The sequence below is a fragment of the Ammospiza nelsoni genome, chromosome 1, assembly GCF_027579445.1.
Source record: "Ammospiza nelsoni isolate bAmmNel1 chromosome 1, bAmmNel1.pri, whole genome shotgun sequence".
In the NCBI taxonomy this organism is placed as follows: Eukaryota; Metazoa; Chordata; class Aves; order Passeriformes; family Passerellidae; genus Ammospiza; species Ammospiza nelsoni.
The window spans coordinates 13,825,366-13,842,200 of NC_080633.1; the positions used below are offsets into that span (position 1 = coordinate 13,825,366).

Sequence of the window (16,835 nt, forward strand, 5' to 3'; positions counted from 1 at the left end):
AAGCTGTCCGGAACAAATGCTCTTTTTAGGACATATGTACACACATGTATGTAAACCTCCACAGCACTCCCACAGCCAGGAGCCAGCGCAGCAGGGAAAGCCCTTTGCTTTGCACAGGCACATCCAGCACTGCGCTCTTGGCACTCCCTGGGTGTTGCTGCTGTTTGGAAGGAGCCTGTGCCCAGAACAGCCACCAGAGCTGCTCAGACATGGAGAAGGCAAGGCAAGCACAGCTTTTGGGCTACAGAGCCTTCACACACTGAGGTAGGGAGCAGTGAATGTGTCCCATCATGAAGCATTCCAGGGGGAGCTTAAACAATGTTGCTCCTGTTCCCCACTGCTCAGCCTCTAACTCATCAGCCCCCAGAAGCAGCAGAGTTGAGTGCAAGGAAAGGAAACTTCCAACAAACGCTCCTCCCTCTTCCCCATCCCTTCCAGCCTTCCATTCCCAGGGAGGAGCTGCATGCACACATGCTCAAATGTACAGAAATGCCAATGCACGTGTGTCTAAAACAGCCTAGAAGGACACCGAGAATTGTGAAGTTCAGCTCACATTGATTGGATTCAACCTTGCTGACTTCCACACCAGCTCTGTCCCCTTGGACACCAAAGCTTGGTGCCTCAGTTCCTTGCATGTGTTCTGTTGTCTCACTGTTCCTCTACTAATTTAGTACACCTAAAAACAGACTGTGTTCTACTGCATGCTCTTAAGGATTTAGACCATTCTCCCACATTGTCTCAAACAGAATCCCTTATCCTAAACGTTTGAATATTCAGAATTTGTATTTCTAAAGAGAACCTGCTTTTAAGAGGATGACAAATGGAAAAAGCAGCTCTTCTTCAGACTTTGGTTCAGAAACTTCACAGCTACTCAGCCAAGAATTTTGAACACTTCAAGACAGAGATGAAGGAAAATTAAGTAATGGAAAATAGATTCTCATTCAGGAGCTCAGGGCCAATTTCTTCAAAAGTATTTAATTTACTAAGTAGTAAAAGTACAAAATGAGTCCACTGGATTTTCAAAAGCACATTACTAGTACCTGCTTAACTCCCACTGAAATTGGTAGCTACATGAGCACAACATTATTAGTGAAATTTGCTCTGCTGTAACACACCAAAAAAAATCTTGTGTAAGAGAGATTCTAGCTCTTCTTTAAGTTCTGCACTTCACATTTACCACTGAGTTTTACAGTTACCTTTCTTTACAGTGCCAAAGACAGAACTGAAGGTTGGAATGTTTAAGGATCCTGTATTTTATGATGAAGCAGGTGATTTCATGTTTTATTAGTGCCCAACATCCAGCACTAAGGAGTTCTTCCCTCAAGCAGGTCCTAGCAATGGTCAGGCAGGCAAAAGCATGGTGAGCTGATACCATGGAAATTGTTTAAATAAGGAAAAGGCCCTAGGTAATAGGAAAACAGATTTCATAATAAACAGAAAACTGCAAGAAATCTTTGGGTCACCATGTTTTAAATTTAATACTTGGTTTCCAAGTGTGAATATTGCTAGACCTGTGGAGGGCAAATATCCCTGTTTGCACCATGCACAACAAAAGAGGTTACTGTGCTGGTTGTGGATTTCAGTAAATAAATCTGTCATCTTAGATTTAACATACAGGCAGCCACTGTGCATTTAAAGTAAGAGTTCTTTACACCTTCTTGTATTTCATGGCTGATCATTTTAAGGAACAAAACCTTTACTGTTGTCTCTGTTATTGAACACTGACACTGCTTTTTCTTTCACCATGGACAGATGCACTGGAACCCTGTGGTCATTAAACCAAGCACAGGGGAAAAGGCTGAATGAAAGAAGGAAGCTGAAAAGAGAAAAGGGATTTCCCCCCTCTAATTCACATACAACTTAAACTTCAGGAATCTCTGCAGCCAGTACCAACTGTGGATTTCTTCTAACACGTGAAGAAATGTCATTTTCAAGTCAAATTCATTCCTATGCAGATGTCAAAAAGTACATTGTATTAAATCTCATCTTTGTCTTAAAAATATGGCTTTAAATAAATAAAAGCTGTATCCTGTGCATAATAAAATCCTTATCCAGAAGAGTACTTCTGTCTAAAAAGAATGTGTACATCTATCACACTGCTTCAGAATGAGAAATTTTGATATTTAGCCCTGTTTAATGAACAATGAAGGGAAAAATCTAATAGTGCCCATAATGGCTATTCACAGCTTACTAGACAAAAGAATGATTGGATTTCTTGTGTCGATATCAGGATGTACAATTTATGTATGTACATCTGGGCATTTAAAGGACAACAGGAAACTGAGTTTCTGCACCCACATCACCTTATGGTTTTATGAGGTTTGTTTTGACCTTAAACTGTGACCTGCTAATAGTCTAGGTTTAGTGTGGCCTTGTAAAAAGTCATTTAAACAAAATTCAGATAGGTCAGCCTCCACAGCATTAGGAAAAATCACCCCAGATTTTTATTCCAGGATTTGAATTTGCCCTCAGCCCCAAACTTTTGCTTCATAATACAGTCCTACCATGCCAGTTGCCTGCAGTTTTCATGGTTTCTGCTTTGTTTTCTTCCAAAAGCCATTTTTAATAATCATTGCTAGTGTACTCAACACATACTGGGCAGTACACAAGGAATTCCCTAATTAAACTGCAAGAGTATATACATTCTATGTATTCTATCAACCAGGATTTTTTGTTTTAAAGAGAAAAGCATCATAAAATTCAGCTCGATGGCTCAGTCCATTGATAAGAGTTCAATACTCAACTGTCATTCATTCCTTTGAAAACTCTTACCACAACATCAAAAGGGTAACAAGGAGCCTGAAGGATTTATTCCAATGTCTTAGAGAGCAAAGGAAAACAGACAGGAATGATTAAGAGTGGATTTCCTCACAGGACCCATGCCCAAGGCAGGCTGGGGACACACAGCACTGCTCCCTACCTTGGAGCAGCTCCCAGTGCTGTCCAGAGGCAAGGAAATCTCACACGATGGATAAATGCACTGGCAAACATCCTGCTGGGGCCAAAGCAGAGAGCAGCAAGATTTTGCTAGGAAGGTAAACACAGCAGAAATGGGCAAGTGTCACAGCACAAGCCACAGCACATGTGGCAGTCAAGGCAGCCACAGTACACAGAGTGTCACCATACAACTCCAGAAAGCTCCAACCCACACACAGTAACACCTCACCTCATCAGAGGGCTTCAGGTGTCTGCCCATACAGAGCACCATCCTGGCCCTTCAGAAGGCTGCAGGTGTAGGCTCTTCTTGTTCTTTGGCCCAATCTTTTCCATCCCCCATGTTGGTGCATGGCACCTGTGTGCCCTCTGTTCTTTGGTGGTCGGTCAGTGCCCCTGGGCACTCCCTGGCTCCTTGCTGTCAGTGCTGCTCACCTGCTGCTTCTCACAGCTGTGCCCACTGGGGATGGGGCTCAGCCGCAGCCCCGCTCCCAATCACCACAAACTGTGTGCCTAGAGTGAAGAACACCAATTTTTGTCCTGTTTTTCAATGATAGTCTGACAGTCTATTTTCCATGAAGGAGCAGGCATTACTGATTATGCCCCATTTACTTGCCCATCCCTTGAGCAGCAACTCAGCCTCTCAGTTTACTGTGTCCTGCACAAACACAGAATAAACCACCTCCCATTCCTACATCTGCTCTCCCAAAGCTTTTTTCCAAAGGTGGTTCCCCCCCAGAACTGAGAAATATCTCCAGCCAACCCCCTTTGCCTCAACAAAACCTTTCAGAGCACCTGAGCAAAGTGATTTTGTCACTCCAAGATAGCAAATAGCTTCCACTGAAAATTCTTTCAGTACCAGTAACAGAAATGAAATTTTACTACTACAGCAAGGCACAAACACAGCAGAAGAAGACAAAACAGGGCCATTAGCTCAATCTTTCTGCCTCCTCTGCATTATGACAGATGCTTTGCCATTTAAATCTAATCTACAAAACTGCTACCAATTACTGTGTTCCTGACACTATTAAAAATTGCATTAGTTCTTTGAACTGGTGTGGGCTGAGCACTGGCAAACCCAGGAGAACTGGCCACAGGTATTTATGGATATATTCCCCTGTGACCTGTATTGTGCCTCCTCACTGCTGTTACTATTTCAGTTTCTCCTCTTTTCTCCCCCCACATATTTTACATTTTGCTGCTTTCTCTTTTGACTGCCTTCCCTTCCTGGGGAAAAAATATTTAGGCCATCAAAAAACTCATAGGAAACACCTCAAAAAGCAGTTGTTTAAGTACATTAATCCACACAATTTGCCAATGATGTTTTCATTTCTGGAGAATCAATCCAATAAATCACCAAACAGAATCATAGTATGTGACATACCTGCATTCCTGAATAAATTGTATTATTTTATGTACATGACAAAGGAAGTTATTTTGTATTTATGTATATTTAATTGACCTTTCTTTCAATGGCCATATTCATTTATATACAAAAAAGTAGACTTTAGAAGGTCTTACATCTTTGAAGTTTAGCATGAGTGCTTCAGGACATGCTTAAAATGCATTCCCCCACAGTAATAATGTGGTTTCTCACACAGAAAGAATCAGAAGGATAAAGTTTTTCTCTTCAATGTTACAGCTACTCATGTATGGACCAATTCCCCCTTTAGAGGTTTGTGTCAGAATCCCCCAGACCCTTTTCTAATCTGCAGGGATTCCTGTCCCAGGTTGTGATGTCAGATAGGCAAAAGCAATTTTAAGTTCAAGTAATGTGGTCCCCTACTGCCCCTTCCTGTCTTCAGCAATTATATGATTCATCCCTCAGGTTTAGAGGCTTCAACTCTTCTCATGTTGATAAAGCAACCCAAAGTCACTCAGGTGAGTGCCCTGCTCTCAGGGCAGGTGTTGTTACACAAATGTAAATGATGAGTTTTCCATCTTGCCACTGATTTCATGCACAAATCTCACTAAGGACACTGCTGAAGAATGTGCAGATAAAGCAACAAAACCAGGCTGGAAGGGACCCTGAGCAATCAGGGCTGGTGGAAGGTGTCCCTGGGCTGGTGGACAATGTCCCTGAGCTGGTGGAAGATGTCCCTGCCCATGGCAGGGCGCTCGGAGTGAGGTGATCTTTGAGGTTGCCTTTGACCCAACCCATTCTAGGATGGCCACCAATCATCTGTGTAACCTAACACAAGAGAGGCATTGCTGCTCATGCAAATATCACATATTGGAGCAGGGAGGAGGCCCAGCCAGGTGAACTGCCAGGTCCCAGACACTGGCACAGTGACAGGGACAGCACAGGGGAAGGCCAGGAAGATGCAAAGACTGATGCATGAGATCCATGCAGGGAAAAACAGCTGCAAATCTGTTAGGTGAGAGCTGCACTGGGGCTGCCCAGTCATACAGACCCAATTTCACTTACCTGTGCCCTAAACACATACACCTGATAGCACAAACCAGTGCAGACCCACAGAATTCAATCACTTCAAAGCCCAGAGTGGCAGCTCAGGCTGCAAGGATGAGGATAAGGAACCTGTGGGGTGGGAAGCCTGAGCTCCTCACCTGTTTCCTCAGTCTGGTGCTGACTCAGCTCAAGGGCACTTTTCCACTGCCTCAGGAGACCTTCCCCCACCCTCCTGTGTCACATACCATTTCATATTGCATTTCAGCCCGATTTCCCCAGAAATATACCTCAGGGTTAAAACAGTTGATGAGGTTGTGACTTTCTGTTCAAATCCTGAGAAATTCAGGAGAACACAGGACATTTGGAAACAGATGCTGAAGCTGTTTCTAGGGACACTTTATTAAGAAATAAAGCGGAGGGAGATAGATACTAGTCTGCTCTAATTTTTTTTTCTCTAATTGTTAGAAATCAAAGCTACAGATTTCTTTTGTTCTCTGTACTTCTGGTCCTCTGAAGCTCTCAGTTTATACTGAAAGTATTAGAAATCTGTAAAATTTCTTACAAATACTGAAAAATGGTTAAAAGTTCATTGTTCATGTAATAGGATGAAGCGGATAGGGCAAAAATCTGCAATCTTGTATCACTGGATTTACCTATTCTTAGTAAGTCAAAGATAAATGCATTCCTCAGGGGGCAAACAACAGGTTCAAATAACATTTTAAATAATTGCCTTTTCTATTAGCAACTACCATAAAAATTCCTTATCTAATGCAATTAGAACCAAAAATAAATGTTCACACATACTGAGTTGTTAAGGAAAAGTTCAAGTCTGAAATTATAAAGAAAAATCTGAAATAGAAAAATTAAGATGCTGATTTGCCATATATTTTGGAGAAAACTTATTGCTTGCCTTGGTTCCTTTTTCTAAGAGAAAATTATTTTAGAAAAGGTTAAGGGAAAATGTCACAGCTGGGAATCAGATGTCTGAGCACACAATTTCAGCTAACACATGGTTCAGCTATTGCACACTTTGAAGGACAGAACAACTTTGTTCTGCCACATGCCAGCAAAACAGAGCAGAACAAAAAAACCTTTCTGATGTACTACAATGACAGGCCACCACAGAAAAGCAACAATTTCATAGGCCAGATTTCTCCCAGGTCAGAAACACGAATGATGTTCTCACTGAGACTCATGATTAAATGGGCAAGCAGAAGAACCAGGCCAGCCCTTCTATCACTGAAGCTCAGTGACAGGGTGACATGACCACAATTTCTCTAGATGAAGTCAGTACTGTCACTTCATGCTTTGAAGCATTTATTTCTGTTCAGCTGAAGGAACCATTGATCCAAAGCCTTGAATCAGGCAGATCTGGAAGATCACCTTACCTGACATTCAAAATTATCAACATACACCCAACTATTTTCCAGGGTTAAAAGAAACATTCCTCCAGAGGACAGACTTAGAATAGGTGCCCTACAAAGCACTGCCAGAGAGCACATTCAGACTGTGGACTCATTCCCATGGCAGGGTGTAAGGTATGTACCTGCTGGCAGTAATAAGTTAAATATTTAATATTACAAATGCTGGTGGTGATTTACACATTTAAACAATTCCTACTTTTGTACAAAGCAATGATGCAATTTGGAAGAATAATTTTCCATCTCTGTTCAAAACTCTGCTGTGCTAAACTACTGTAACTACAGTAGTTGGAGTTGGGTTGTCATTACCAGGGGACATGGGTAGGAGGTTGTTCTCCACAATTCTTCTCACCTTCCCAACCTGTGACTTCAGAAGTGGGACTGTCATGTACTGAGAGCTGCCACAAGCAGGAGACTCTCATTATTTAATGCTCATACTGATGAAGCTCTACAGCAGCATCAGGTTACCCTCTGCACCTTTTGTTCTTAACAGGAACTCTTACTACTTTTTTATTTTAGCTTTTTTTGTAAAGTCCGCTTTCAAGTATTACTGATTATATTCTAATAATTAACAACATGTACTAAGCTTTTGCCTACACAGGACCACCTTGTACTGGAATGCCACACAAGAAAAAGGATGTTACTATCGAAGTAAGGGGACCACCAATACTTTGCAAACACTGAAATAATGTACCAACATCAAGCTAGTTCTGCCATTCTAATGCTTGAAGTTCAAGATTATCTGGTGTATGTATTTTACATGTTCTTCTGTACCATTTTGCTCAGTACAGCCTGGTCTTCCTCCTCCCCAGATCAATGAAAAACATTCTGCATATCTGGTCCCATTGAATAATCCCTTAAACTCTTTGCCCAAGAGCTTCAACACCATCACACTTCTCAAAGTATCATCAATGCCTTTTGGTATTGACAGCATAGAAAGTACAAATACATTTCTCCATCTTAATTCCTGGATTATTTTAAAAATATATACACTGAATTGTGCCTCACAGCCCTTCTAGCACACCAATCCCCATCGTTTTGGCCTCTCTTTTTTCTACAGCAGATTTCTTCACTTGCCTGAAATACATGAAAGAGAAGGATGTGGCCACAGGATGATCTGTATTGTTTAAATATAAGACAGCAAGGGTATCACAGCTGCCAGTTCCCAAGATACTGTTTCCATGGAGAATAATTTATATTAACATCTAAACTACAGGGGCATGAAAACCCAGAGCAGTGAAGCAAGGAAACCTACAGCTAAGAGAAGAATTAGCTCTATACTTAAGTGTGCTGTGGAATCTCTTACATGAAGGTGATGTCTTACTCTAATGCCCGTTTAGAGAAGCCCTCATGCCACATGAGTAAATCTTCATCTGCTTTTTGAGGATTCACTTCACTGCCAGTGAATTCAAAGGGGTGGCAGTGATAGTTCCAGAGATTTTCCAGCTTCAAAGTTTTACTGCATTAGTTACCACAGCACCCCAGTCCATGCGTCAGAGATGCAAGGAAAAAAGGTCTGAAACTAAATCAGGTACATTAGGTAAATGACCTTAGTACATCGAGAAATTGTATTTTACAAAATACAATTTCTGACATTTTGTTGTTATTTGCTGTTCTCCATCTGTAGAGACCATTGACATATCCAGCTTTACAAACTCTTAGTAGAGGTTCTGGACAACTCATGGGTGTACAGCCCCATTTCACCACACCAAGAAGCTTGCTTAGCAGATCTTCACCAAACAAAATCTCCAGGTGTAACAGCTGAAAGCCTCTGCTGATAATACTGAAATACATTAAACATGGTGTAAAGGGCATGAAACAACAACTCTTTTTCCACACCAAATTGCATCAGGCCAACTATTCTAGAAGGAACACAAGAAGTAGAGTCTAGTTGTCCTGCTCTGTCACCTGCCTTTCTTCAATTTGCCATCCTGCTGCTTCTTTCTTCAGTGGGAAGAGCACAGTGATCCAGGCCAGGCAAGAAATAAACTCAAGCCTGGCTTTCTTAGCTGTAACCATAGAAAAACTTGATTAGGAAGGGACTTTAAAGATAATTTAGTTCAAATTCTCCAGCCATGAACCCTTCCAGGGAAGGGGCATCTCCAGCTTGTCTCAGCAACCTGTTGCAGTGCCTCAACGTCCTCAACGCATTCAGTCCTTTTCAAGCTGTGGTTCTGCAACTCGGCAGTTACTTTTTGTTGATTCTCATAAGATCCAGGAAAGCAGGTTCCCACACTGTGAAACAATCCTTTTCAACATCATAATCTACGTCTGCTATCACTATTGTTTTCCTTATAAGCAGCAGCTTTTCTTCTAAATCTTGTTTCCCTTTTTAAAGCATTTTCACAGAGCAGTGGTCACTACACATCTGCCATCATTACCTTTAGTTCATGCAGCTCAGTCTCACCAGTTCTGTGGTTTCCTCAAGATGGAGTTCAGTTGATGAGAAGACAGACAAAACCAGCAGAAAAACACATATTGCACTTCAGGTGCAGTAGATTTCCACGTACATCTTAGTGAACTCACACAGGTATGTTTGTGTTTATAGTTACCTGATTTCTCAGAAACCATTAGAGACACTAAGTGGGAACCTCACTGCAGAGTAGGCAAATGTTATCAACAACTGCCAATTCAAGTAAAAAAAAAGGTTCTGATTACAGAAAAATGTGTTTTACACAGAAGTGAGGAAAGTGCTAAAAGCTAAGCTGAGTGCATTCCACATGAAGACCATGAAGAAGCAGAGAGAAACACGAGCCTGAAGGGGATGTGCAGCACTTCAATTAGGAGTTTAAACACATCACTAGGAAATGAAATGCTCATTACCAACTAAGGATAACTGTAAATAATTTGTTGCTTCAGGTGTTAAGATTTTGGGGTTTTTTTCTGCTCTTTCAGTTCCTCTATTCCCTCCCACATACTGTTATTTTTATACAGCCAACACTAACAGATGTCATTTTGTCATCTGCCACCATTGCCTTTCTCTGATGAGGTTTTTGTTACTTCTAATCTTTATATTATAGCTAAGGTTTCTGGCATTAGGGGAGCTGGAGAGAAAGGTGTTAAAACACCAAGTATTAGTTCAGACTCCATAAATGTAACCAGCAATTATGCAATATATGCTAATTTCTCTCTCTCTAAGAAAAATCCCCAAATCCTTAACAAAACAAATCCATTACCCTGCTATAAGATAGGATTTTGTATATTTTTAGCAATAGAAAACATGCATCATTTGAAGAGCTGACTGGGTTTGTGAAAGGTGGAAAAAGGTGATTTGATCATTTTGTTTTTGCACTTCATCCCATGACTCCAGTGCTCTCAGTCCCACATGACACTGTCAGAATGATATATTTCACTGACAAACAATGAAATACAAACAGCAAATAAAATATAAAGAGGTCTGCAGGTGGAAAGAGGAATTATGGTAACAACTCTGGGCTGCATACGGATGAATGATTAAAACCCCTACAAGATGCCTTTTTCAAATAATGATCCAATTATCAACACATAAATGACCAAACAAGCGGCCCACTGGCTCAACAAATAAAAATAATTCATTAAGACAATGATACTTGAAGGGACAGGTTTATTATATCTCCTACACCTTTTCAGTTCTGAGCCGGTGACCAAAGCAATAATGAAAACCTTAATCCAGAAAACATTTACAGCAATACACAATGTCTTTGTGCTGTTAATCAAAATGTCATATGGTTCTCCTCCCTTCTTACATCTCCAGTGATGCTCTAACTTTGCAATGGTATTTTCTGAAAAACTACACTAAACACAACATAAGCCTAAATAATAATTAATTTTTAATTACCTGGTATAGAATACCTTGCAAACAAAAGACACTTTTCAGATTTACTGACAGGTACTGTATTTTTTGGCAACCTTGGAACAAACCAGAAGAAAAAGCAAAGAATTACTCTATAACCATGAGGGAATGAAACATCCATCTAAACGTAGAGGATTCATATGGCAAAACTAAAGAAAAAATCCACACTTACAGCAGATTTTTTTTTAATTCTTAGTGCAAGAAACATAACCAAGTTAATCACAGAATCAGTACTAATTAAGAATATGGAAAATTCTCCTATACAGAGGTAGAGTCCAGTGCACAAGGCTAAAACGATATTCAATAGTCTAAACAAGACTGAGCCAGGTTTTACGGAATCCACTTTTTAAAGTATCAGACTGTATGTACATACATACAATAAATAGACTATACAATCTTTAAAGTAGTTTAATAAACTTCACAAAAATTATAGTAGATGCATTGATATCTTTACATAATCCAAAGTTCATATCTCTATCACCCAGAAATGGATAAAACCAATATTCCTGATATCAAGTTAAATGGAAAATAGTTTAGCAAAGTGTTGATAAATCAAAATATTTTACATATTTTAAAGCCTAAATTTATGCTTATAAAGGATGAATTTCAAATGTTCTGAAAATGTTCCTTTTGATACTATCTGTAAAGAGGTTTCAAATGCTGTAATTTGTTATAAACACTTGCCTTACATTCCATGTTCAAGGGGAAAATGGACTTGGATACTCACAGTTCTGATGCATTGGCACAACAAGAAGTGATGAGAATTAGATTATTTTAAAGGCCCAAAGAACATCAGGAGAATTTATGGACAAAGCCTTCATGTCTCAAACTAAACAAATCCCATTGGAAAGCTGACAGGAAGCTGTTTGGTTTCTCTGCTGTGATCCTGTGGGTGCCTCCTGGCCCGGAGGCCCTGGATCAGCATCGCTCTGGGAGCCAGGTGTGCATCTCTGGGCCCCCAGAAAGCTACAAGCCCATAGGGCTTAACAAAACAAACATGGAATCTTTGTGGGTTACAACAGTAGTGCACAAATCAGGGACATCTGCTGCCATTCCCTTCAGCGACAGTCACAAGGACACATTGCAGGGAACTGAGAGCTTTCAGCTTTATCTTTCTAAACTGTGCAAAAAAAACCCCCAAAAAAAACAAACAAACAACTGGGGGAAAAAATCACCCTGTGGTGGTATGAAGCAAATATCCTTATACTGACAAGTTATTTTGTATAAAGGTTCTTACAATTGCCAAGGGGGGAACAGCCACAGTTAAGAGCAAAATAATAATAACAACAGAGAAGTTCAATCAACTGAGTTGGAAATTATATTCACAGTTCAGTTACTTTTAATTTCTATAAGCACCTACACTGAAAAACATGAGGGTTTGTATTTAGCTTCGAAATCAAATCTCCTTGTGACAGATACCTTATTAAGATTTCCATTCTGCTCTTCTAGAGGCCTTCTCATTCAAACAATTTTTTTATTATTTTTTATTTTATACAAACAGACTCACTTTGATTTAAAGTAAACATATAAAAATTGAGAATATTGCTTGCAACAATGGACCTGGAGGTGAAGGAATGAACTTGTCAGTCCACAAAAAAAAAAAAATCTCCTTCAAAATGGATGAATTTTGCTAAACTTCTAATGCTATGAAAATCTGCGAAAAGGATCACAAGATCTGTTGCAAATTTCAGAGATTTGGCCCAAGTCTTATCATCATCATCTCAAGACTTTAACAACTGTATCTTTATATTAAGGAAAAAATAAATGATTCCAAGAACTCAGGAAGGCACACGCACCCAAGTATACTATAAATAAAACACATCATGAAATTACAAAGATCTTCTGATCCCTGTACACACTTTTGGTTCAGCACTATGGTCAAGTTCTCTCTTTTGAAATACAATAAAAGGCATACAAGAAACATATGTAACATATGCATAATAATTAAGAAGAATAATGCTAATAAGACAGGTTACAGAGAAAAGTGCAGTGAAAAAACCCAACACTATTTATTCAGGGGCTTGTGCTACTGTAAATACAGATTTTGTATTTCCTGCTGTGCAAGGGGAAGAATTTATCCTGGGAAGCAGCAATGAGGAATGCAAAAAAAACCAACAACAACAACAACAAAAAGATATTAAGGGAAACCTTTAAGATGGAACTCTCCCAATGTCATTCCTCTAGTGCACAGTCATCTGACTACATGGGTTTTTATTCATGCTGCCATTTCCCTTCATGAGTACAATATAATAGAAAATGGCAGAGTTCTTAAATATTTTTCTGCCTCTACTTCATTTTTTTTGTTTCTTCTTCCAAGCACCTGATTTGCTGTTTCCTCATAAAAGTGTAAAGCTGTTAGTAGAAGTGAGAAAATAATTGTTGCCGATCTTCTCTCCCAAACACCGATTTCTGCATTTCTCCTTCTGTTAGGCATTTCACTCGTGTGCTACACAATGGGGAGGCACTGTAAAGGCAGCTTGACAGATTTAAAAATAAAAAAAATCAAAAGTCTTTTTTTCTTTATCCCCCCGCCCCCAGCCCACTCTGAAAAAAATGGATGGATGAAACAGTAGGTCCGTAGGAATATTCCAGTCTCCTCTGTTAGGAGATAATTGCAGGGGACCATCTAACCACAGTCAGATTGTCAGCACTGACCGACCGCTTCTTTGCGGCTTTCCTGAAGTCCTTGTATTTATCTTCACACAGGCGAGAAATGGCCTGCAAGACACAAGATGAAAAACCCTCAATGGCAATGCCCACAGCTGTACAGGTAAAGCAAGACTAGATGCAGATTTCTTCATACAGGTGAAATTACAAAAGTTACATCATTAAGCAAAAGACATGAAGACATTCTCCTCAAATCCTAGTTTTCATCTCATTTGTCTTGGAAGAAAGGCTTGCATTGCCCAATGTGGCAGCTTCAGAAGGACTCAGCATACCCCAAGCCTTGTCTCTGCAGGTGAGCCATCACAAACCTCACTGAGGCAGCTGACAATGCTTATCCATTTCTACAAAGTAACTGATGTATAATCCTTCATAAATCAAAAATCGTGGAAAACTTAACAACTATAGAAACTGTAAGTGTATTTGGAGAATTCAAAAATGGAATGGCCCTTAAATGTTTTATTTCCTAAAAATCTTGTATTATATTTTTCTCTTTTGAGAAATGGTCTTGCAGAACACTCACTCTGCTTTGCCTCCCAAGCTGATGTTAACCCACCTTTCAGAAGCAGATGATAATTTTTAAGTGACCAGGCTATCTTATATAATTCCATATATATAGGGAAATGAAACTCATATTCAGAATAATTTAATTCATGTTATAAATACATAGTCATTTTTAAACCTTTTGAAGAGAGAGACAAACATTATTCAAATGTCAACTCCTTTTATGCTATACTGGAGTTAATGTTTGATGTCTCTTCTATTGTTTTAGCCAAGTTTAAAAATAGTATTTATTATGGACCTCACATGCATGAATTTACTGTTCCCTAAAATAGCCTGTCTATTAGAGTTCATATGGCTGGGACAAGCTGTGGTTGGCATCAGTAGGGATGTTAACTCTGGCAATCAAACTGCAGAGCTGCAGAGAAAGCTCACTGCAAGGAGTACTCAAGGTCAAATTCAAAAATACAACAAACTAACGCAGCATTTTTTATTTACTCAGGAATGCTTTCAAGTTATGCCTTAAGATAAGATGTTTAATAAAGACCACTGTACAAACAAACCCAGTAGAATGTTTGATTATAACACAAGGCATTACAAATAATTAAACATCCTGACTCCATGGATCATAATTTTCACTCTTCATCTTTACTTCTATAGCACTGCTATAGAAGTTGTAGCAGCGAAGAGTCCTTTAATTTGAATAGTCCTGCAAAGACCAGAGGCAGGTATGGCAGAAACATACTGCTCATACATCTGAGAGCACATTCACCTAATGCTCTGGCCAAGCCATCCACAAAACATAAAATTAGAAAAATAAAACACAAACCCAAAACCCAAACCAACATAAAACCTACCACCACCAAGAGAACAGATGCTACTTTTTAGCTGAAAACTACGTTTTTGTTAAGACTACTCTTGAACGCGTTTTTCCTTCATGGTGCACACAAAGAGAACAACAGAATAAAATAATAAAGGTATTCATATTACTTCTTAGACTGTAACTTCATTCACTTACAACTGCTTAATAAAACCTTATTTAATTTACCAGGAACTTAATGGACTAAGAGAGTTGAGGCAATTCAATGGGTTAAAAACATTTATCCATGAAATCATGTGCCAAGGCATGGCATGACAAAGAGGTGTACTTAGGTGAGCTCAGCTTCTTTCAGCTTTCAAATCAGACTATTACCTTAGGCATCAAACAGTCAGAGAAGGTAATCACTTCAAAATTGCCTGTGTGACACAGGAAAATTTCTGTTTTGGCACTTGGTCAGACAAAATGAATTGTTGCTTGGAAGTGGCACTTAATATTTGGCATCTCTAGGCTATGCTGATGAATCATATGGATAAGAAACACACTGCCATTTAAAGCAGCTCAGTATCTAAAGATGCCTCTTCATCTGCAAGTAAGTTAGAAAATCAACATTTGGAGCATACTTGGCAAGGTAGTTAGTCAACTTTGTTATAACATATGGGGAAACAAAAAAAAGCAGAAAATGGTAAATATTTATTATTGTCCTTCAGTTAAAATAAATCAAAATAGCTATAATGACCTACCATCTGATAATTCTGTTGCTTTTATCGCTAGAAAAAGAAACCAATTTTTGACAGTTGCAAGGGACCATTTTTCATCTCAAATCAAAACATTCTTTAAAACCAGCAACACTAATTCATCATGTGAATTTTTTTGGACTTGGCTGTAATGTATGTATTCAGCTAGAATGCATACACATATCTATTCTTCCATTATACCCATGCATACAGAACTCGAGTCAGTTCCTCTGCTGAGTTATATGACTCTCCTAGAGATTCTATCACTGGAAGAGGGGACAAGTAAGGAGAAAGAAGGCTGGAGAATGGCTGTAGTAGCAGCAGCAGTAATAGTAGAAGCAGCAGTACAAATTTTGGCTGCATGCACATTTGTGCAGGGCAGGAAAGCAGCACAGCTGGTTATGGGCTCACTCTCAGGAATGCACAAAGGCACAGACTGTGAGTGCTGCACACCCTCCAAAAACTGACAAACCGGAGGAAACTGAGCAGGGACAAACAGCAGGTAGTTCTCCTTAATTTATAAAGCACAAGAAAAGCACAACTGGTTACTCCTAAGACTCAAAAAGGTGAGTTTTGCTCTGTTTTGCTCTTCCTTTTCCTCCTGGCTTTGAGGGTTCTGATCATACAACTGCAATCAAGTTACTGTGACAGTGGAAAGCTGAAGACATATACAGACACTTCTCTGTAACTTACATATTTTTCTCCTGGTTTTGTCTGTTTGATCTATGGGACTGTATCTCTTTAGGGTCAAGAAAACAGCAAGTATTTCAAAGGGTTTGAACTATGTGCTCAAGTACCATCCTAACAAGAAAGATCTCAGACAGCATCAGTTAAACTGGGAGTGCACTAATGAATGCTCTTAGAAAATCTAACCTTGGAACAAGCACAGATCACAAGCAGCAATAGGACAGACACATTTTGTCTACTTAACCTAAAGAGGAGAATATGACTCATATTTAGCTCAGTAGATGGCAGAAAAAACCAGGTGCAAGAGTAGGAAATGATGAAATAACAGATTAAGGCTGGACACTCAACAACCTTCTTGGCAGAAAAAATTCTCCCATATTAGAAAGCAGGTCTCAGGAAAAGCAAAGAAAGCCGTAACATTTGACATAATTAAAAGGAAGAACAAAACACACTATAACACATGCTGTTTGGAACAAACAGCATTGGCAGGTGGACAGAGTGGATGATCTAATGAAAGTTTATTTGCCATTTTTAACCTGCCTGATTCCATAGAACAGGAGAAAAAAACAAGAGAGTTCATAAAAATGGTTTCTGGCTACTAGGTGGACTGGTATAACAAAATCAGGACACTTCAGTCCACAGATAATTAAAAAGTAAAAAAAAAAAATTACTTTCATTTTGTCATTTAAAAGACATAGCCGCTTTTTAAGTGTCAATTCTGAGAACATGACGTAAGATAAAACATCCACTGCAGATGCTGGAGAAAGTGATGTAATGCTTAACAAGTACTGCAATCTCTCGTAACACCTCTATGCTGATGGATCTTGTCCAG

At 39.4% G+C, this 16,835-nt stretch overlaps 1 protein-coding gene across 5 annotated transcripts in view; it reads right to left on the reverse strand.

Moving 5' to 3' along the window:
• Window positions 1-10,765: 10,765 nt before the first annotated feature.
• Window positions 10,766-16,835, reverse strand: part of CCNY (cyclin Y) — a 120,283-nt gene continuing 114,213 nt past the window's right edge. For all 5 annotated transcript variants that reach the window (XM_059473687.1, XM_059473725.1, XM_059473716.1 and 2 more), the window contains one exon: window positions 10,766-13,315. In XM_059473687.1, the coding sequence (XP_059329670.1) occupies window positions 13,199-13,315 (117 nt within the window). In that variant the 3' untranslated portion in view covers window positions 10,766-13,198. The remainder of the gene's footprint in view (window positions 13,316-16,835) is intronic.